Here is a 21,974-nt window from a genome sequence, read left to right as displayed (position 1 = left end):
AGCCATCTGCCTCTGCTGTGTGGGTGGAAGAGGACAGAAAGACAACAGACAACAGGAACTGCTACTCCCGGCCAGGGAGACCTGCTGAGACAGGAGACATACATGTTAATGATGCAACACTGATATTGGGGGGGGGGGGGGGGGGGTAAAAGAGAGAGATAAAGAGAAAAAGACAGAAGCTCAGTGTATCAGGAAATGTCCCTCAGCAGTCTAAACCTATAGCAGCATAACTAAGGGATGCTAACCATCCCTAGTTATAGGACTTATCAAAAAGATAAGTCTTCAGCCTAGTCTTAAAGGTGGGGAGGGTGTCTGCTTCCCTAACACTAACAGGGAGCTTATTCCATAAGAGAGGGGCCTGATAACCAAAGGCTCTGCCTCCTGCTTGGCTCTTTGAGACTCTAGGAACCACAAGTAAGCCTGCAGTCTGCGAACGAAGTACTCTGCTTGGTATATAAGGAACTATGAGGTCTTTGATATATAGTGGTGCCTAGTTGTGGAGGGCTTTATATGTAAGGAGAAGGATTTTAAATTCTATTCTAGATTCAACAGGCAGCCAATGAAGAGAGGCTAAAACTGGAGAAATATGATCTCTCCTGCTGGTTCTGGTCAGGACTCTGGCTGCAGAATTCTGGATCAGCTGAAGGCTTTTCAGGGCATATTTAGAACAGCCCAGTAATAGAGAGTTACAGTAATCTAGTCTCGAAGTAACAAAAGCGTGAACCAGTTTTTCTGCATCACTCTGAGACAGAATTTCCCTAATTTTGGCTATATTACGTAAATGAAAGAAGGCTGTTTTAGTAACCTGCTTAATATGTGGGCCAAAGGACAGGTCAGGGTCAAATATTACTCCAAGGTTTCTCACTGTAGCACTGGAAGCTAAAGTAATGCCATCCAGGTTCATTACAAAACCGGAAAATTTAGCTCTGAGTTTTTCAGATCCAACGAGAATTACTTCAGTCTTATCTGAGTTTAAGAGGAGAAAATTTCTAGACATCCAAGTCTTTATGTCTATGAGACAATTTTGTAGCCTATTGGGCTGATTTGTTTCATCTGGTTTAAAGGATAAATATATTTGAGTATCATCTGCATAACAATGAAAGTTTATTTCATGCCGTCTAATAATTTTGCCTAAAGGGAGCATATATAGCGTGAAGAGTACTGGTCCAAGTACAGAACCTTGAGGAACTCCATGACTTACTGTAGTTTGTGAGGAGGACTTGTCATTTACATGAACGAACTGAAGTCTGTCAGATAAATATGATTTAAACCAGCTTAACGCTGTACCTGTAATTCCAATCACCTGTTCTAGTCTTTGTAACAGAATGTTATGATCGACTGTATCAAATGCAGCACTAAGATCAAGCAAGATAAGTACGGACAGAAATCCTTTGTCTGAGGCCATAAGAAGGTCATTAGTAACTTTCACCAATGCCGTCTCAGTGCTATGATGAGCTCTAAATCCTGACTGAAACTCTTCGCATAAATTATTTCTGCTCAGGTGGGCATGTAGCTGAGCTGAAACTATTTTCTCCGGAATTTTGGACATAAACGGGAGGTTAGATATAGTTCTATAATTTGCTATCACCTCTGGATCCAGAGATTGCTTTTTAAGTAAAGGCTTGATTACAGCAGTTTTAAATGATTGTGGTACATATCCTGTCACTAAACACATATTGATAAGATTTAGTAGTGATGTATTAATTAAAGGGAAAACGTCCTTAAAGAGGCTCGTTGGGAGAGGGTCTAAGATACAGATGGATGGTTTAGATGAAGCTATTATTTTAGTTAATTCAGAGGGTTGGACAGGACAGAAACTATTTAGACACAAGTCAGATCCTGGTTCTAAGGATGCTTCAGAGACCACAACAGGTTCAACACTATAGGCAGAAGGAAGAGTATTGTGAACTTGATCTCTAATAGTGTCAATTTTATTCCTGAAAAAATACATGAAATAATCACAGCTAAGTGAGAAAGGAATACATGGCTCCACAGCGCTCCGGCTCCTAGTAAGCCTGGCTACAGTGCTGAAAAGAAACCGAAGGTTGTTTTTGTTTTCCTCTATCAATGATGAATAATAAGCTGTTCTTGCCGTACGTAAGGCTGTTTTGTATACAATTAAACTTTCTTTCCAGGTTAAGTGAGACTCCTCTAGTCCTGATGAATGCCATCTGTTTTCCAAACGCCTTGACGCCTGTTTTAGAGCTCGAAGCTGGGAATTAAACCAGGGAGCCTTCATAATCTTACCTAATTTCTTCTTCTTTAGGGGAGCAACATTATCCAAGGTTGTACGCATTGAAGCTGTTATAGTATCAGCATGTTGATCAATCTGAGCAGGAGTAAAGCTTAAAGGGGGACTCTCACTCATGCTAATACATGGTAGAGGGGAAAAATTGATTCAATTGATTGTTTAAATTTTGTAATATTATTGTCTGATAAACATCTACTATAGTAGAATTTATTTTTGGTCAGTGAGTAATCAAATAAAGTGAATTCAAAGGTTAATAAGAAGTGATCAGACAATACAGGGTTTTGAGGAAATACTTTGAGCTTATCAGTCTCAATACCATATGTTAGAACAAGATCAAGAGTATGACCATGAGAGTGAGTGGCTCCATTGACATTTTGTGAAAACCCAATTGAGTTTAGAATAGAGCTAAGGGAAATGTTTAAACTATCATTTTCATCGTCAACATGAATATTAAAATCACCTAGTACAATGACCTTATCAGTAGTCAGCACTAACTCAGACAAGAGATCAGAGAATTCGGTCAGAAACTCAGAGTAAGGTCCAGGTGGGCGATACACTAATGCTAAAAGGAGCGGTTTCTCTGAATTCCATTTTGGATGAGATAAATTTAATGTCATTTAATTTAATTAAATATTTATAACATAAATATTTATTTATCTTTAGCTATATTTCATTGTCAGATTCCTGATATGATGTTTGTCCCCAATATCTTGTCATGTCATGTCATGTCATGTCATGTCATGTCATGCCATGCCATCTTAACAGTAGTGCAGTACAAAGTCGCTTTAATTTCTAACTCGAAACTAGCGATGTTAGCACATTAAACCTGACCTAGGAAATATATAAGGTGTTTTTGGTTGATGTCACTTAAACAATTAGCAAGATTGCAACTACTAAGATAACTTTATTCTTTCAATACAATCTAGTTAGGTAGTGGTCCCTAATCTGGTGGTGCCTACCCCCCCCCACCCCCCCTCCCCCCCACCCCCCCATGGGATACCACAAAGAGTACTTGAGGTCCCCAAACCCAAAAAAATTTCAGAGCCATTGGGATAAATGTTCACAAATTGTCCTTATTTAAAACTATATGTTTATAACTTCACTTTGGCTTTATCAGAAGGACAGAGTGCAGCCAAAATGCATAATCTTTAAGCATATAAACAAGAATGGTTTCAGAACGACGTGGGACATGGCATCCATGGCTTTTTAATATGTTTTTAATATGTGCAGGGAGAGGGTCCTCATTGAAAATGGGATGAGAACCACTGCCCCATGGGATAATTTGTGCTCCGTGTACATGGACGAACCTTCTGTTTGTCCTCTGTGTTTATCAAGTGAGCAGTTCATTCTGTTTTTAGAGAACTTGCAATTGTGTACTGTGATGTAGCAAAAAAGAGCAGTACCACTGGAAACCACAGGGGCAGTGTGGGGCAGTATAACTGGCAATCAGCAAACAGAAGAAAAAATCCCAATGTATTTAATGGTTGCATGGACTATCACGACCTCATCCTCCATATCTGTCATCTATGGTCTGAAAGTGATACTGGAACTCAGACAGGGCTGTAAAGAAGGAGTACCGCAACAGAAAAAAGATTCGACCAAAGTGGAGCTAGATGTGGTGTTACGTGTCCAATCTTTCCAGCTGCTGGACGGCAACTGTAGCAGCGATGACTAAGGAAGAAAACCAAGTCACCCAAGTTTCTGAGATGCTTGTGTTTTACTCCCACACAGTGAAGTCTACCCACTTTGGTTCTGGTTAAACTGGTACGAGTACAGACCTGTTTACCAGAAAACACAGAGATTCTGAGACTAAAGAACGAAGCCAAAACCAGAATTGCGTCTGTGTGAATGCCCCCAGAAATTAACTCCGAACACTGCCCTGTAGTGGATACATTGCCTAACAACATACCAGTGTAAACTACGTGAACCGTGAGGTTAAACGTTTGACATGGATGTGCCAATTAATTTATGTAAGAAGCATAAATGAGGTCTTAAACTGGAAATTTTATTGCTTACACCAGTATTTAAAGTATCACCAACCTTGATATTACCAAAAAAATCAGCTAAATAAAACACTTGTTGCACCTGGGTGTTAAAATTACTTTCCAAAGTTGTAACTGCAATGAAAACCCATCTGGGAATGGAGGAAGTACTTCAAAGGACACAGACATAAAAATTATTTGGCTCTGACTGGAGGACTTGGTGGTGGTACTACATGGTGATGTATCTGAGTAACAGAAGAAAAGCTGAGCTACAAAGGAGGTGTAACCTGTAGTTCGGGAGCAGCTTCTTCTGTTTGAGTTGTAGACTTTGACTTTTGTAACTTTATAAAGTTATATAGCTCACTGAAAGGAATTACTTGTCTTTTTGAATTTGTGTAATTTCCATAGTCGTGAGTAAACAGGTCTTCATTTTGCTTAAGATTACAGCCATAAAACAGCATTTATTCACACACAATGTTGTGTGTTGGTGATAAAAAAAATAACAAAAATCTTAATAAATTACATTATTTCTTCCTTTTTCATTGTCTTTCTTCCTCCCTCCTTTACAGACAGGAGCTAGCTTTTTGTGCTTAACTCCTCTTTCCCTTGAGACTTGTCAATATCAGCTGCACACACCATTCAAACTTCAAAGTCTCCCATCCCACTAAACACACCTACACACACTCCCCTGCCCCCTTTTGTGTCTCTAGGGCATATTTCCTTTCAGTGTCTCTGAACACATTAGAATAGGCCTCCATGCTTGCTTGTGTGTGTGTGTGTGTGTGTGTGTGTGTGCCACAGGTGGTACAGTGCCGGTGACTCTGATTATTGTGGTGACCAAAGCATTGCCGCCCCATCACGTTTGTCATCGCAATTTTCCTGAAAGCGTGTGTGGGTGGGAAAGGATGTTGGGAGGAGGTGGGGTTAAAGGACAGGAGAGGAAGGATGGAAGGAAAAGGAAAAAAGGAGGCAAGGAGGGTAGATGACAGTAAATGACCACCCCCACAGTGCCATATGGGAGGTGGTTTGAAGGAGTCAGTTTTATGTTGCTCCAACTTGACGCACCATAAGTGCAAAAAAAAAAAAAAAATCCCTCTTTTGTTTCTGCTGCTTTTTTCTTCCTTTCTTTTCACGTCAGAATTCCAGCTTTAACATTAAAGGACAAGCCCTGAAAGCCTTCACCTCCACACAGACGATCAGTCTTTCCGCTCACCATAAAAGGTCTGTGTGGGCGTTGCTGAGTGGGTGGGCTCTCTGATTTTCAGGTGTATTTGATCTGTTGTGTTCACACCTCAGCGCTGACAGGGGGACCCTGCTGCGTGGGCAGGTAATTTGAGCAAATTAGGAGATGGGGCCTGTGTGCTATTAATGACACCCCATACCCTCTACTGCATGTCCACCCATTGTTCCCTACCTTGCATACACCTTTCTTTTCTTCCGCTCAGACCCCCCCCCTGTCCCATCTGTGCCTCCTGCTCAACACCCACCTTCAGTCCTTTTAAAGGCGCAGTGTATGGTATGCATGCACATAAACATATAGTGCACATGGGGGCGACAGGAGTGGGGGGGGGGGGGATTGGTTCCAGGTGCCAGTTTGAGTGAGAACATTAATCAAGTGGGTAGACCTTGCTGTCAGTACACACCTTTAATGTACACGCACACACATAGACTATTTAAACTGATATTCTTGCATAGTTTAACCGTCAACATCACATACCAAACTCCCCCCTTTAAAAATACCAAATTTCTCCACAAGAGCTTTTTAAAACATCTCTGTTGAGCGACAAATTATCAAAACTATTCAAACAAAGATCAGCACAGTCTGAAGAAATGCTAAAACGGCGTTTACACTGATGTGCTGCCAGGCTATTCATCACATCACCACATCTATTTATCTTTTTTTCTCAAAAACGGAGCTAAATCACCCAGTTCTTAGTTAATGCTCAAGCCCATTTGCATTTCATCATGCATATAACCAGGCTCCATGCATACGTCAAAGCATCTCAGCTTATTTCATGCAATTCTGGAAAGTAACGGTTTTATATTATGGAGTCTTTGCAGCCTGAGTCAGAGGGGGACACCACATTCCTTTGAGATTAAACTAACAAGGTAAAAAAGAACGTGCACTCTTCTCTGTCGCGGTGCAGAACAGGTAAGGCCTTGTGTAGGTGCTGTGCTCTCGCTCATGTTGCTATAAAGCTGAACCCCAAACATGAGGTAGGCTCAACAGTCCATATTTCCTCCCGGCATGGAAGCTGTTTTTAAAGGAGGACGAGCAGGGTGGGGAAACGATGATGTCCAGCTTTCCTGTGGTTTCAGACCGCTGCATCAGTTCTGCTTAAAACTTAACAATCGCTCAATTAAAAAAAAAAATGAATGAACAGAAAAAGGACAGGACACAGAGCTGCTGGATCTGGGCTATAATACTGGTCTTCTGTTTCATCAGGATGAACCAGTTCCAAAATAGACCAATTTTCAAAGTGTTAGGTAGTTACTTCCTCTCTGTGGGCTTATATCGGATGGTGGTAATTTGCCCAGCGTGATGCCACTGAAATGGATGAGGGGCTGCAGAATCTTGTAAAGTGTTAAAATAGAAAGCAAAGCATTAAAAAGCCTCTAACGCGATCGCATCCACCAATCTGGTAATTATAGTGTTTTTAAAAATCAGAGTTATGCATGGCATGAGCTAGGAAAGCTGACCAAAAACACGCTGCAATTTAGCTTGATCCTGACTAAAATAAAAAGCAAAGTTTTTACCCTGATTTACAATAAAGCTGAATCTGATTAAAAAGCAAGGATGTAAGCACTCAGACTTTTTAAAAGGCAGATCTGTTTGTATAATCTAAACCTGTTTAAAAGGCTGAACACCGCAGGAAGTACAGTAAACGATCAGGTCACCTTATCATAATATTGTAATTAGTCTCACAGCTACTGGATATGGGGATAAAACAAGGGATAACACACATTTCCTCATGAATATTTGCACAGAATTTTCCATTTGTTGTTGCAGTCTCCACATTGCAGGGATTAGTGTAATCTCACTCGGTTCAACAACTTTTCACTTCTTTATTCAGACAGATGAGCATTGAAGCTCTAGTTTCGAGTGCAGCTTCTAAATCATATGTAGCAGCAGCTTTCTGAAGGACAGAACTAGAACAAAAAGTTATTTATATGTAACAGGTATTTTGTCAAACATTCATTACTTTTAGAAATGCTGGAAATGTGAGAAAACCCACCAAACACTGGAAACATTAAAAATCACAGGTCACAGTGTCCCAATGACACTCTCACTCAGACCTTAATAACTGCTTGCGGCTTATTTTTGGCCACAATCTGCCCACTGTTCACTGGTTGCACATTTTGGGGAGAGCAATTAATCTATCTTTGATTAAACCCTGATCACATTAGCGCTCTGCACCTCTCTGATTACCCTCAGGAATTATAGAGATGAATACAAACCACCAACACTAATAAGTACTAATAGCTGGCGCAGCTCACAAACACAAACAGCGCCAATTCTATCCCATCAGTATGACCCTGCTGGGAGTTAAATAACATGTTTCCCTTAAAGGTACAATTAAGCAATGCTAAATGGAGTTCCTTTGAGGATGGAGTCCAGGGTAGAGTATTCAAGTGAAGCGCTCCAATATTTTCTTCTCCCCCCGCTGGCATTTTGCAAATTACCTATTGATGAGTGGGCTTCACGTCTCTCCCTGGCTGGAGGCATAAGGGTGGGGGGCGTGGGGTTAGAGGAGGGAGGATGTCTGGTTCACTTTTAAGATGTCTCCAAGAAGCTGGCCTGTGGTTAGATCTAAGGCAACACTTATGCAACAGAAGCTGCCTTTTTCAAATACATACGGTTTCCCTGCAAATTATCTGAGATTTTCTTTTAGGGAAAGTTTTCCGCCCGGAGTCTTCGGATATTTGCCCACATCGTCCCGCTTCGCTTTTGATGGTGCTGATTTGGGTTCTGTCTGTGTGAGCCCTTTTTTTTTCTTGCAGCACGACTTTACTGAACGATAATTGCACCCATGACTTAATTGTCTATATGTAATTAAGTTTGTAATAGAGAAAATAGGCAGTTAAATGTTCCCCAGAGAGGCATGGCGGTTGAGTGGGTGCCACACATGGTGGAGATTATTCTGCCCTCTCCATCTGATCTGCCAGCATAAGGAGTTATAAAAAAAAAAAAAAAATAATAATAATAATAAAGAAGAGAAGAAGAAAAAATGGATTTGAAGCAGTTTATTAAAAATTGCCTGATGGAAATGCCAAGATATATTTTAATGAGGCTCTTTTTTTTCAGTTTAGGATATTTATTCGCTCACTCATGTCAGTTTACTGCTGGGAAAGTTTGCTCGGCCTTAAATTAAAAATGTCCTTAATAAAAGCAGTACAGCGCAGACCAAACAGAGTAATGAGGCTTCAGCTAAATGGGCTGATGTCACATAAAGGGATTCAGAAGAAACATGAAGCAGAGGAATTATGAGAAAAATGTCCAACTTTTTAAAAAAAAGAAAAATATAGGCCAAGCTCACATTTATGTTTTTAAATAACATTAACAGAACTAACTCAGATACTAACTCTGACCAAAAATATTCAGGACGACAGTTCTAATTCTAGCCACTTCCAATACAGCTTTGCACATTTATTTATTCAGAAATATAAAGACAACAGAAAGAGCCGGTGGTCCTGAGAAATCACACCGAGCTGTCAAGGGGACTTTTTGTGGTTACACTGACAGAGTTACAGCCCAGATGTTCATAAACAGGGGCGATGTCAATGAGGCGCAGCGCAGTATCAATCAGCAGCGCAGCGTGGGCAACTGATCACTGATCATCTGTCCACCTGAGCATCTTCCTCTCTGCCTGATCGCCTCCAACTGCAGCATGCTTTCAATTTCCTGCCGCGCTGCTCCTCGCCACATAAACCCCACCGCTTCACCCCAAGAGACACACCGAGAGGTCGGGGGGGTTAAAGTGGTAATAGGTGGTGGTGATTGTTAGAGGACGCTCACTCTTGTCCCAGCTTTCAGAAAGCATTAGGAGAGTCCGTGCTTCTGTGCCGAGCAGCTGTGCCTGGCAGTGGAGCCACTTCTTAAAAGCATCTTTTTAACATTTGATTTGGAAAAGAAGAGCAAGAGGCAGAGAGGGCATGTGTTTTTTTTTTTTTTTTTAAATTTATTAAACTGAGTCTATTCCTTGTGTTTGAATTTAAAAAATCAGTTTTATTTCATTTTATTTGTTTTGTTTTTCTTTTGCTGTTTGGTTGTGTAAAGCAGCTGTCACAAGAGGACAACTAATAAAAACAAACAAACAATAAAAAACAGGCTTGAACGTGCCAACTGGTCTTCACAGACTTTTAAAAACCATCCCATTGTCACCGTTACTGCCTACATGTAGTCATATTAATCTGGTCCTGTTTGGTAAAGATCCCCTTCAGGGATTGGAAAAAATCATGGAAAAACTTGACTGAATATATGGGAAAAAATATATTTAAATGAAAAAAAAAAAACCCAGCTGTTTTCAGTTATTCTTGGAGGCTCAATAAATCTGAATAAAGCCATTGTTGTTGATTTAAACCATCGATTACACACTTAAGTTATGAATTCACTGAATGACAGTCGACACGCATCGACTTCTTACTCAATCTGGATTTATGTCACTCCATTAAATGCTCCCTGGCGGCTACAGAAATTGCCACCGATTAATTAATGACAGCAATGTGACCGAACAGTTTCAGGAAGCTATTACAGATCTTCTCTTGGCAAAACTAATCGATACTTCTTCTCTATGTGCAAGAGAGACACCAAACCAAACACACACACACAGCCCAGTAAGTCCCACATCTTGTTTCAATGCTCAACTGTAAACTCTCTTGTGCAGCGTCTGTTTATGTCTGTCAAAAATATCGCCCCTTGCTTTTGTTTTTGGTTCCGCAATGGGCATCGCTTTGTAAATCTAAGGGTACGTTGCACAAACATGTCATCTCGCGCTCACAGAAATATTTATAAACACCACATACTGGAATCTCTCGGTGCAGTGTGTTCTTTTGGTTTTCTTCTTCTTCTTCTTCTTCTTCTTTTTTCCTGTTATTTGTGGACCATAAAAAGTCTTGATGATTGTTGGGTCTGTCTTCCACCACAAATGCTTGGAGCTTCATTGCATCGTCCTCAATGACCTCAGCTGATCCTCTCCTCTCTCTTCTCTGGACCCCAACCCTTCCAACAGTTCCAAGATCTTTACCCACTTTACACAACCTATCCAAAACCTCAACACCTGACCCCGCGAGTCCTCAACTTGACCGCCCAAAGCCCCTTGCCCCAACGCCAAACACATCACTGACCAAGAAAGTTGGTACTCACCCCAGAAGAAGTTTTGCTGACATGGTGTCACTGTGCTGAAAAGGCTGTTAGATGCCATAGCTGCCTCTGGTTCCAGCAAGCCCCACTTTTGTTCCACTGTGGTTTCTGTGACCCCTGACACGTCCTAAACCAAGAGCACGCAGCATGTCACGGAGGGAAAAAAATGGAAAAGCCAAGACATGCTTTTACGTATCAACTATTTGGATGACCACAAGTAACGACCAGGTTTGGTTTTATAGAGAAAAAAAAAAATGACAGAGGCAAATATCGCCTTTGCGGATAGATCAGATGGTGTCTGACTTGCTTGCTTGGCGAGTGTGGTTGGAACGTACTTACTCGCTTAGCGCCGTCCTTGTGACTGGTGCTGGCCCGCGACGATTAACCATTTACACTCCGGGTCGCCCTCAAACACCAACCCCGAGCCGCACGTCTGTGGTTCTGTGGTTGTTTGGGAGGCGAGCAGAGCCCTCACACAACCCAAAAGGCACCAGCTTTAAAACTCGTCTCTTTCCTGCCCTCCATGTGCCGTCACTGGAGACCCTGGGTCACATGCCCTCTAACGTCATCACGGCACTGCAGCTGAGTGGGACAGCCTACCGTTGTGGCTTTCTTCCCTCTCCTCTGGAGTTTTTTTCTTTTCTCTAATTCTACCTCTCTGGCTCCCCTCCTTCTCCTCTTGCGCGTGGTTCAGCAGCGTTTCCAGGCTCTCTTGGGATCGCGGCATCTGACGCTCCCATGAGTCAGGAGGCTTCAGTGGGGGCAGCTTGTCCAACGGCCTATGCCCCCCTCAGCATATGGGGAACAGTTCTTTCTCTGCCTGGTTCTCCCTTCCCTGGTTCACCCCCCCCTCCCTCCTGTCTGTCTGTGCGTCTCTGTGACTCTGCTGCTCCTTTAACAGGCTGCCGTGCTGCTCCTGTCTGCCTTTGAGCGGGGAGAGCTGAGCTCGGTAAGATTTGAGGGTGTGAGTGAGGAGCGAATGGCTGGCTGGCGGTGTGACACTGGGTGTGTGCGTCTGAGCGGGTGTGTGTATGTTTGTCTGTGTAAGCATGTGCAGCAGAAAGAATGGGGAAAGAGAGAGAAAACGGGATGTGTGTGAGGGGAAAGTGGAGGTGGTATGCCTGACAAGTTGCCTGACTTTGCTCTCTTCTTCCCGTCTCACTAGTTACTGTGTCACAGGCTGTACTCATGTTATTGTGTCACGCTTTAATTGTTGTGTTTATCCATGTGCATGTGTGTATCCAAGCTTGTCCGGAGAGCTTTTATTGGCTCTCACAGAAGCAACAGAAGGGGGGGCGGGGGGGTCAATTCCTGTAAGAGGCCATAGATCACAACCACCTGTCTTCTGTGTAAAAGAGATGCCTTCGCACAGTCTCATCAACATGCAGGGCAAAGCAGGCAGGTCGTGACAATCAGCGGTGAATCACACATGCCGATTCCCACACACACACACACACACACACACACACACACACACACTCCCCCTGCGAACGCCCTCACCCATCCCAGCACATTTGGACTTTGATCAGTGATCACAGGTGTTTGTCACGACAGATCAAAAACGCAGACAGGGTGTTTATGCCGAGGCAGAGGAATCTGTGGAATGAAGCTGGGAGCTCCGGTGGATTCGAAAGTTTTTACACATCTTGTCTTGTCACCAGTCTTGTGTGACTAAGCAGTAAAATGCAGAAAAGTGCCTCAGGCATATCTTAAAGGATTTGTTATTGTCAGAGGGATTTTTTTTCTAGCTTGCAGTCAATCATTAATACAAATCTACCAACGCTGCTGATTATAAGCTGTGGTTATGTGATGAGAGAAGGGGGGTCATTTACAAAAATTAAGATGATGCAAATGAGGATTAAAAAAAAAAAAAGATTAAAAAAAGCATGATGATGAATAACAAAAATGCATTTGGGCACGTCAGTAGTTTTGTCTCTGTTTTAAAGGTTTCTTCATGTACCAAAAGCATTTAAAATAAATGTTCAATTTCAAGCTTTAAATTAGTTTTAACATATAATACAAATCAATATCTTTTTGGAATCTGTGAGCAGGTTTAAAGGGACTATTTCTCTGTATAATTTTATTTAAAGTGGACCTTTTTTGTAGCGTGGATTATTCATTCTGTTTCTGAATCTTTTTACAGACTTTTATTGAAGACCTGTCAGAAAAAAAAGGGTATTATGTTGCATAAAAGAATACTTAAATGAGTTTCATATTAAAGACTTTTGTTCCAAACTAGTTTATATTTATTTATATATTTATTTATTTACTGACTTTTTAAAAAAAAAAAAAAAATCCAATATTTTTTGACCAATGAATAATTTAAATAATCACGACACTAAAACAACAACAACAACAACAAAAGAGATTATGGTGTTAGTGGTGTTAGAAATAATTAAAAAACAAGTGAATTGAATCAAAATTTTGGAGAACTGAAACTCATGAGCAAAAAATGATTGACCAAATCTGACATATATTTGCTCATTTACACTCAGACTGGTCAAAGAGTTTGTTAAGTTTCCATTTGATGTCAAAATCCACCAGATGCAGGTATACAGGAGGAAAAAGTAAAAGATGAAGAAAATAAACCTATGATCCATAAAGAATAACCACAAGACATAATATGCATAACAAACTGTCCAAATAATCATGTCAAATGGGATGAGTTTGCACCAACCACCTACACAGTTTGCCAGTTACTTTGGTCTGTAATTTAAAAAAAGATAAACTGGAAAAAACTTAGAATTAACACACAATAAGACATTAAACATAATTGGGTTAATTAATCCATTCCTGCAGTGTCTGACACGGGGCAAAGAATAGTGGTTCATTAAATTGTAACAGTAGCTCTACTCAGGTAATAATCATTTACTATAATATAAATAATTTTATATCATTATAATCATTTAGGTCCGATGCAAGACTAAAAGATACAGAAGATCATTCCTGTCAGCAGCCATCAGCCTCCGGAACAAGACCTCCTCAAATTAATTATTATTATATACTACAATATTGAATTTCGCTTTGGGGATTAATAAAGTATTCTTCATTTCATTTCATTTCATTTACATGCTCAACAAAGTACTGGATTATCCATCTATCCATCCATCCGTCCATCCGTCCGTCCATCCATCCATCCATCCATCCATCCATCCAGAACAGGGAATGTCAGGTGGTAGTAAAAGACTACTTTTACTTTGCTGGTTGTTTAGTATTAAATATGCAATAACAACCTGTTAGCATATGTGATTATTTAAGCCAAGCTTGAGTTCTTCTGCCTGACTTTAACTCACCACTAGCAGTCAAGTTGAAAAGTGAAAAGTGCTTCTACAATATGGAGTTTGATGATGCTCAGAATTTGTTCTGTGGCCAGACCAGCCGCGTTTAAACACTACCTTTTATTCATTTTCATGTCCTTTTAAGTACATTTTAAGCTAGTTTTACAGTTTCAGATTTGTGAGAGCTCTGTTTCATGCAACATGCAAGCACAAAAAATTATTTCTGACCACAGGAAGGGGAGTCATTTTACATTTTTTCTGTCTGTACCACAAAACTATGGAAATTTGCGCTGGACAAATATCTTTATTTCAAATTCTGGAGTAAAACTACATTGATGTGTTAACTTGGGGTAAGTAAGAGTACACTGATGCATCAATGTAGCACATATTATAAACAACCATCAATAATGCAGCATGAAGTGCAATAAATGAGCAAACATTAACTTTCATCTTCCCAATCAGTAAATGAAAATAAATAACTAAGCATAGAAAGTAATTAAACCAACTGACCACCACTGCCATTTGTAGCATACTACCACATTCTGCCAGTACAACTAACCTTATTACAGGTTAAGAGATAAATTAATCTAATTCTGCTGCACAGCAGCATTTCCACAGACCTTTTTCACCACCTTCCTTATTTTTGTGCTGTGAAACATTTTCCTTGGCTCGCTGCTTTGTAAATATTTGCTGTCTAAAACAAGAACAAGCCTCTTGAGTTGCAGCACATGCTACAGAATCCTTAGGGAAGGGCTATTCAAATCCTGCAAACACACTGAATATCATATAACACACACATACGCATGCAAACACACACTACCTGTTTCCATTTAGAGTTAAATCCATCATGTCAGCCATGCAGTCTACCTTTACTTTAAATATGAAAATGCGAAACCTCAACCATTTAACAACATCCTTGTAACGTTTCGGACATTGTCACAGACAGGCTGTGTTTACGGATTAGTTTTGTACTGGATACAGAAGCTTTTCGGGAATAATATTTAAGGTTGTGTCTAAATATTTTTCAAGGTTACTGCAAACGGATGCTTTTCTGTCAGGAGCTCTGAGCTGCAGGACGAAGTCCAGTGCTGCCGCAAGTTCCGCTGAGCTGCAATAAATTACATGCAGTTTGATGGGGATGAAATTTGCACTTCGTGATTGAGCCTAAAACATGGAATGAAAAATAAAGCATAAATGTCAGACCCCCCTCACATGGCAAAAAACACAACGTCTTGGGTGGCACGGCACGTCATAAACAACCTTGATGGTGAAAATCTGAACTGTGATGATGTTGTGTAGTCTCAGATATCGCTGTAAAGATTCTGTCGAAATGGGAGTGATGGATGTTTTCCTCTGATACAGTAACAAAGTTTAGACAAAGCTTGCCAAATATTGTTTTACTTGCCCTACTGCGGGTCAGGTCAGCGGTTAAGCCACCTTAAATAAACCTTTCTAGAGCTGAAACCTTGACTGGAACTCCTGCCCTTGTCCATCAGCAAATATTAAGATTGTAATTCAGCTGCTTCTGTTTCTATGAAGGAACAAAACTGTTCTGATTTACACTCAAATGAGGAACAACATTAAAGCTTCTCATGAAGGCTTCATTTTGCAGTAGAGACAATTTTTAATTGATGTACTTCTTGATGTCAAAAAAAAAAAAAAAAAAAAAGCTTTTATGTGAGAATAATAATGTTGAAGGATGAAATATGTAGTGGGATATAATATTTCATTCATTACGAGCTCTCCACTGGTGGCCGTCTGCTACACTTGCCGTAGTTGTGTGTCTGTGCCGAGCTGAAGAGCTTGGCCGTACTCTGAGCTCTGGCCAAGGTCTGCCCAGAGGACTGTGGTTGGTGGCCCACCCTGCCAGACACTTTCTCTCTCTCTCCTCTTCCACTCAGGACCACACACCTTCAAATGGACCCACTTTGTTATCACAAGCTCTCATAGAAACATAATAGAGGTATCATGTGCTCTGACATGCTTAAAATTACATGTGCTATTAGCGCGGCGTGCGTGTGATGCAGAGCAGCTTGCCTCTTCGCTTTGTCACAGCCGATGCCTCTGGTGGACGGACTGTTTTCATAGAAAATCGTTTCTCGCAGTGGAGAATTTCTGGAAAAATATTAGAGGAGAATGATACCTAAGATGAGTTATTATTAACTCAGACTGAGGCCGTGGAGCTGTCTGTGTTCGTCGTCTCAGTGGAAGCTAAAAATGACATGACATAATTAGCCCAGAGCAGACGTTACACACACGGAGGCATTACAGTATTAGAAAAAGGAAAGGCTTATTAATAGACTTTTTCTGGCTTGTGCTGTGTACTCTCTCTGGCAGGGCTTCAGAACGGCCCGGTCGGGCAAACAGGCAGGTACAGTGATTCACTTTAACAGGCGACATCTGTAAAACGCCAAGGTAGTTTACACTGCGGCCGAGCCTGAATTAACGTGCTTTCATTGGAAACAAACACCACTTGCAATCAGCTTCTGTTGGCTGCTCCGCTCCTGGTGTGAACGTAAATGTCTCCTTCCAGCGCCGCTGAGGCAGAGTGGCGACCATCGGGCTGCAGGATGGATCAAGAGTCAGAGAGAAGTTCACTGCAGCCTGATCCAAAACTCAGCAGAAGCAGAAACTTAACCCATGATGCCGCGTCGCCAAGAGGATGTTGATGTTCTGTGTGAATTGTTTGGTGAGGTATAGTATGGTATAACCTTAATGAAATGTAGATGTTTTTCTTTGGGAGTCCAGCAGTGGTATCTAAATCTTCCAGTGACTTAAGGCTCTTTCTTGTGGTGTCTGGACAGCTGTTTTTGGAGTCACAGCTATGAGGGAAAATAAAGTAATAAGGGGAAATGTTTAATATCGAATGGCGCGCGCACAACCTAAACACACATTAAAAATAGCTCATGGAGTTGTGATTACATAAAGTTGCAAAAAGGGGAAAGTCAGATCATCGGTGGAGGCTGCAATGAGGAGGTTGTGGCTGACCACCGACAGACTGAGACGTTCCTTTTTCTTTTTTTTCCCCCTCCCATTCCTCATTTTAATCAAGGGCCTGGTCCAGGATAAACAGTGCCTACCTACACTGCAGTTCAAACAGCGAGGCCCGCTGAGACGCAAGCGATGATTTCTAAACGTTCGCTGACAACTTGGTTTAATTTGTGTGCTAAGTAGATGGAGTTGGACTTATATATATCTTCCTTGCTTTGGCATACGCAACCTGCTCCTGCTGTTTCTCCACCTTTGTAAAACCTCCGCATGAAAAAGCAAACCGGTTCGCCACTGGTCCTGCTGTCTGGTTTATACAAGCCATGCTGCGTTAAAGGTGAGGACAGGTTCATCCGCTGAGACCTCAACTAAACCCTCAGCTGCTTCTTCGTCCCAAAAACTTGCCCCACAATGACTGAGGACCTGGGTGATCTTCCTGCCGCAGCTCTGCTCAGATCCAAGCCCGGCGAGGCTGGTTCTGTGCAGCTGCGGCCGCCGGACACCCTGTCATTGCGTGGTCACTTGTCAACAGCTTAAATATTTTACAATAGCTGCACGGCCAGGGTCAATGCGGTTCAAGTGGCTGAACTGCTAAGTCAGCATAATTACACAGCACTCATGATACAACTTCACGACAAGCTCACATGACGCCCCCGGTGACACGATGCCGTCACTCCTAGCAAATGTCAATAACAGAAATGACTGTGTGTCATCAGCAACAAGTGTGAGGGAGAATAAATTAACGCTGCGCTTGGCCGTGACTCAAAACCTGGGGGTCACAGCAGCCGATTGCAACCTGAATGAGCTTACAGATAAGCTGCCCATTATGCATCTCAGACATCCAGTTTACTCGCTGAGGAGAACAAAGTATGCTTGATAAAGGCAGACAGCTCTCTGGAGAAACAAGCTATTATGAGGAGGAGTTCGGCACTGTGTCACTGACAATGGTGCAAACAAAAGACTCTGTTGTCTCCTCCAGTCGGTGGGTTATTTTCTCTTCTTTTTTTTTCTGTGGAGCTTTTGTGATGGATAATTGCCCTCCTCACATGATTTCATAATGCTGTGACTCGTCTTTCAGTCCCTGTGTAACACAATAACAAGATAAAAAAAAAAAAGAAAAGGGGGAGTCTAAATCTGAATTTTTGACGTTGTTTAGAAGCGGCGGGTTTTCTTCAGGGTGGTGTATAATTTTAGAAAGATGTACGAGCAGGACACTGACTTTAAACAAGTCACAATTCAGCCTGGAGCTCAGGCCTGCTCCCAGAGTTTCCTGGTTGCTTCGTCTTTTAATAATCATTTAAAAAAGAAGCGCTCAAACAACTGTCCCATGCTTTATATCTTCACATCTTATTGCTGTCTAAGTGTAAAAGTCAGATTAGATGGGACCACTTTAAATCAACCCTCATTTATAAACACAAAGCTTAGTTAGCAGTGTTAAACCTGTTAGCGAAGCTTACACAGTAACGCAATAAAACTGCTTTGTGTTCATAAGGTGGCATTTATAACCTGCACCTCTTGTAGGATTTACATTTCTGTCTTGCTGAGAGCAGTAAAGTCTCCAAAAACACAACACAAAAGAGTGTCTGGGCCGAAGTGTAAACACTGTTCTCCACACATCTGAGTGTGTGTGCAGAGGTAACCCGAGGGCATTGTGTATTAGATGCTCAGCAGGTATGCAGTCTTCCTTCTGAGTCAGCAGAGATCAATCCAGGACAAGCCTGCCAAGGAATGTATCTACGCCTTGTGAAGAAAGGTGTCAACTTCAGGGAACACCGACTGTAATGTACCATGTTTGGGGATTTTAATGTGTGACGTTTAAAAGACAAAACAAAAACAAAGAAGAAAAAAAACACACTCATTACATTAACTGTAAAAAAAATATCAAAGCTTGATGTTGTTAGAATTGATTGAAGAGATGTGTCTGGTGGAAAATGTGGCACAAAAGAAAGCTTCATCCATTTTTATAATTAAGAGTTTATTAAACTTTGTTTTATAGATGAGTAGAAGTCGAGGAAACCGATCTTCTAAAAGTTCATGTGAAATTCAGTGTAGTTCAAATTCCCCTGAGTTTGGTTAAAATCTGTAAAATAAATTATAGATTTATTGAGTCCAGTTCAGTTCAGCATAGTTTGGTTTGTCCAGTTTGTCTTAAAGCAGACCATCAAGGTCCAATTCTGCACAAACCAATTCAATCCAGATCAGTTTATTTTATTTTAGTTTAGTTTAGTTTAGTTTAGTTTAGTTTAGTTTAGTTTAGTTTAGTTTAGTTTAGTTTAGTTAATTTAGTTTAGTTTAGTTTGGTTTAGTTTGGTTCACTTAAGCTCAATTCAGTTTAATTCAAATGACATCAGATCATTTCAGTACATTTTATTTAAACTTTATTATTTGGTCAGGTTAATTTAGCCAATTTCACTTTGGTTTTATTAAACTTTTTAAATTTTTTTAATGATTTTTAATGTCTGTTTAATAGATAGTTGATTTTAATCTAATTCAGCTCAGTTCAGTTTCATTAAATTAAATTCAATTTAACTTAGATTTAATGCAGTTCATTGTCTTCATTTCAAGTCAAATTAATTTACTTCAGTTTAATTCAATGCATTGCAGCACAATTCAATTAAATTAAGTTTCCTCAATTTATTTCAGCCTAATTCAGTTCAGTTTGGTTTACTTTGGTTCTGTTATATTCCACTGAACTCAGTACAACTCAGTTTAACGTGATTCACTGCAGTTCAATTCAGTACATTTAATAATTACCACGCTCAGGTCAATTTGATAATCTTTATTTTAATAATTTAGCTCAGTTTATGTTCAGTTCACTTCAGTTTGGGTCAATTCAAGTAAAATGTTCTGTGTTCAGTTCAATTTGAATTTTTATGGTGGTAGTGCACTCAGAAATAAGTAATAACAATAAGTAACACGCTAATTGTGCAAACATGATAAAACTGTAGTCAAAAATGTACAAAAATAATCAAATTTGTCAATATTGACTTAAAATATAATGTGTAGTGCTGGTGCAATGCATCAGAAGAACTGTTTTAATTGTTTTTAAAGTACTCTAATAGTTTAGATTGTACCTCAAAAAACATGGATCAAAAGGCAAAATACAAAAGTGCATAACATTTGCAGTGAGTAAATACATATCATATATAAGTACTGAAATGCTCAGTGAAAATTTAAAAAAAAAAAAAAAATTAACCATAGCTGCGAAGTTCTGAAACAGAATAAATGAAATATCTGCATCTTTCTGTTTAATCACGTTTGTAAATGGACTGCTGCGCCTTGTGTCAACAAAACATTTAAAAATACACCAAGAAAAAAAATCCTTCCATGAAGGCTAAACTGGCATCAAAGACCTCTGGTAGTTGTGTTTAATGAGGACTCAAGCAGGACTTCAGTCTTGCTTCCAGCATACAAAGTTACATACTTTTCTACCATTTTTATCCCAAAAGTCTTAAACTGCCCCCAAAAAATATAAAAGTAGCACAGCTGCAGATAAATGAGGCTTTTAATATGTTCGCTTTGAAGAGCACAGACACATATTGTTGCCTCTCCAGCGCTATTTTACAGATGGTGGTTTTAGGATGTGTAGTTGTGAATTACAATGACTCTCTTTTTTTAACTCTCAAAACATTCCTGCAGCCTGCAAGATGAAATGCTGGAATCTGAGGCACGATGCTAATTTGAAGACAGAATAAATCTATAAATCTGACTCAGTCTCTTGCCTGGGGATATACAGCCATGGTAATTACAGGTTGACTTTACAGACATGCAGACATCTCTCATCTGTATTGCTAATAGTATAACCAGCAGGCTGCTACGTGCTCACTCACTGTCTCGCAGCCGGGGTGAGCAGAGGTAAGTTCTAACAATGATATCATTATATAGGTTGGCTTAAACTGTGTGTTGTTATGACGAAGTTTTACTGCATTGGAAAAATATTCGACCCTGTTGCAAACATTTCCCATTAACTGCCGCTAATAAATAATGAATAAATCTCTGCAAATGCTGCAGAGTCAGGTGTTCAGGATTTGACATGGCTGCAGTAATTAAAGCATATTCGTGCAACACACTGCAGTGCACCGTTTGTCCCTAACAAACAGCCATTCCCTTCCCCTGACAGCACGGCTATCGGACTTAAATCTGACACAAAGCATAACAGATGATCTGTGAGGACAGTGGTGCATCTGGTTGTAGTTAAAGCCTTGTTTTTGCTGCGTCCTTCAGTCTTGGTGCCATGGGCCTAACTGCTCAAGCAAGAAGAGTTCATATGAACACAAAACCAACTTGTGGTGCCTGGAAGACTCCCCGCAGAGGTCAGCTGCAGGACTCACCGGCCCAGGAGACAATGGTCCAGAATGGGGTAGATTGGATTGCTGATGCTTTGCTGATCAGAGAGGGGGAAAACAAAAGATTCTGCTTTGTATTTTATTTCTTATCTGACTGGTAGGGTAGCATCAGGTCCACATTGGTAACCAATTAGTCTTCCATCTGAACCTATCAGACTCATCCATGTTCTATTATGTGACAGATTTCCATGTGGATAGCCATACAAGTCCGTCTCACTGACAACAGCTCCACCCTGGTTAGGTCGGCCTCTCTGCTTCTCCATCTTAATCCGTAGGAGTTCATCAGAGGCAGTTTATATTGTTTCTGCAAGGTCAGATTGTTCCGGGTATTTTTGCGGCCTCCTGTTTGCACACCTGGCGGAATTGAGAAAGTTTGTCTTGGGTCATGTGTGTTTACCCACCCCGGGCCCGAGAGGTGACCCCATCACGCCACCAACAGGGGAGGCCAGCACTTGCGTGTGGCGATTTCCAAAGTGGCCAGGCTTGGAGAGGGGCCACGCCGCCTGTGCTGCCTTTCAGCAATCTGGCCCCACTCTGGCTGCGCCGGGAGCTGTGGGGGTGAGGAGGGGTGGGGACTTGTTGGCAGGGCCCTGCAATGTTTTCAGAAGCACAGACTGCTGGCAGCATCGCTCAATGTGATGGAGAAAAATGCCTGCTGCTAATGAAAGCCAGCAGTGTCTCTCCATTTGGACTACAACCCAAAAGGCATTATGTAACTGAGATACCGTAAACATTTCAAAATTGTCTCTCAACAGATCATCAGTGTTT

At 40.9% G+C, this 21,974-nt stretch overlaps 1 protein-coding gene across 2 annotated transcripts in view; it reads right to left on the bottom strand.

Moving 5' to 3' along the window:
- runx2b (RUNX family transcription factor 2b) overlaps window positions 1–10,683 on the bottom strand; it is a gene marked incomplete at its 3' end in the record, with an annotated part of 47,697 nt that extends 37,014 nt beyond the window's left edge. Inside the window, exon 1 of one of the 2 annotated variants that reach the window (XM_079255947.1) lies at window positions 10,598–10,683. In XM_079255947.1, coding sequence (XP_079112073.1) covers window positions 10,598–10,655 — 58 coding nt within the window. In that variant the 5' untranslated portion in view covers window positions 10,656–10,683. The remainder of the gene's footprint in view (window positions 1–10,597) is intronic. The other variant, XM_079255945.1, reaches the window with a different exon arrangement.
- Between the last annotated feature and the right edge of the window lie 11,291 nt (window positions 10,684–21,974).

Source organism: Telmatherina bonti (genome assembly GCF_933228915.1).
Source record: "Telmatherina bonti genome assembly, chromosome: 16".
NCBI classification, from domain to species: Eukaryota; Metazoa; Chordata; class Actinopteri; order Atheriniformes; family Telmatherinidae; genus Telmatherina; species Telmatherina bonti.
Note: the sequence above shows the minus strand (reverse complement) of the source record. Positions and strands in the feature narration are given on the sequence as shown.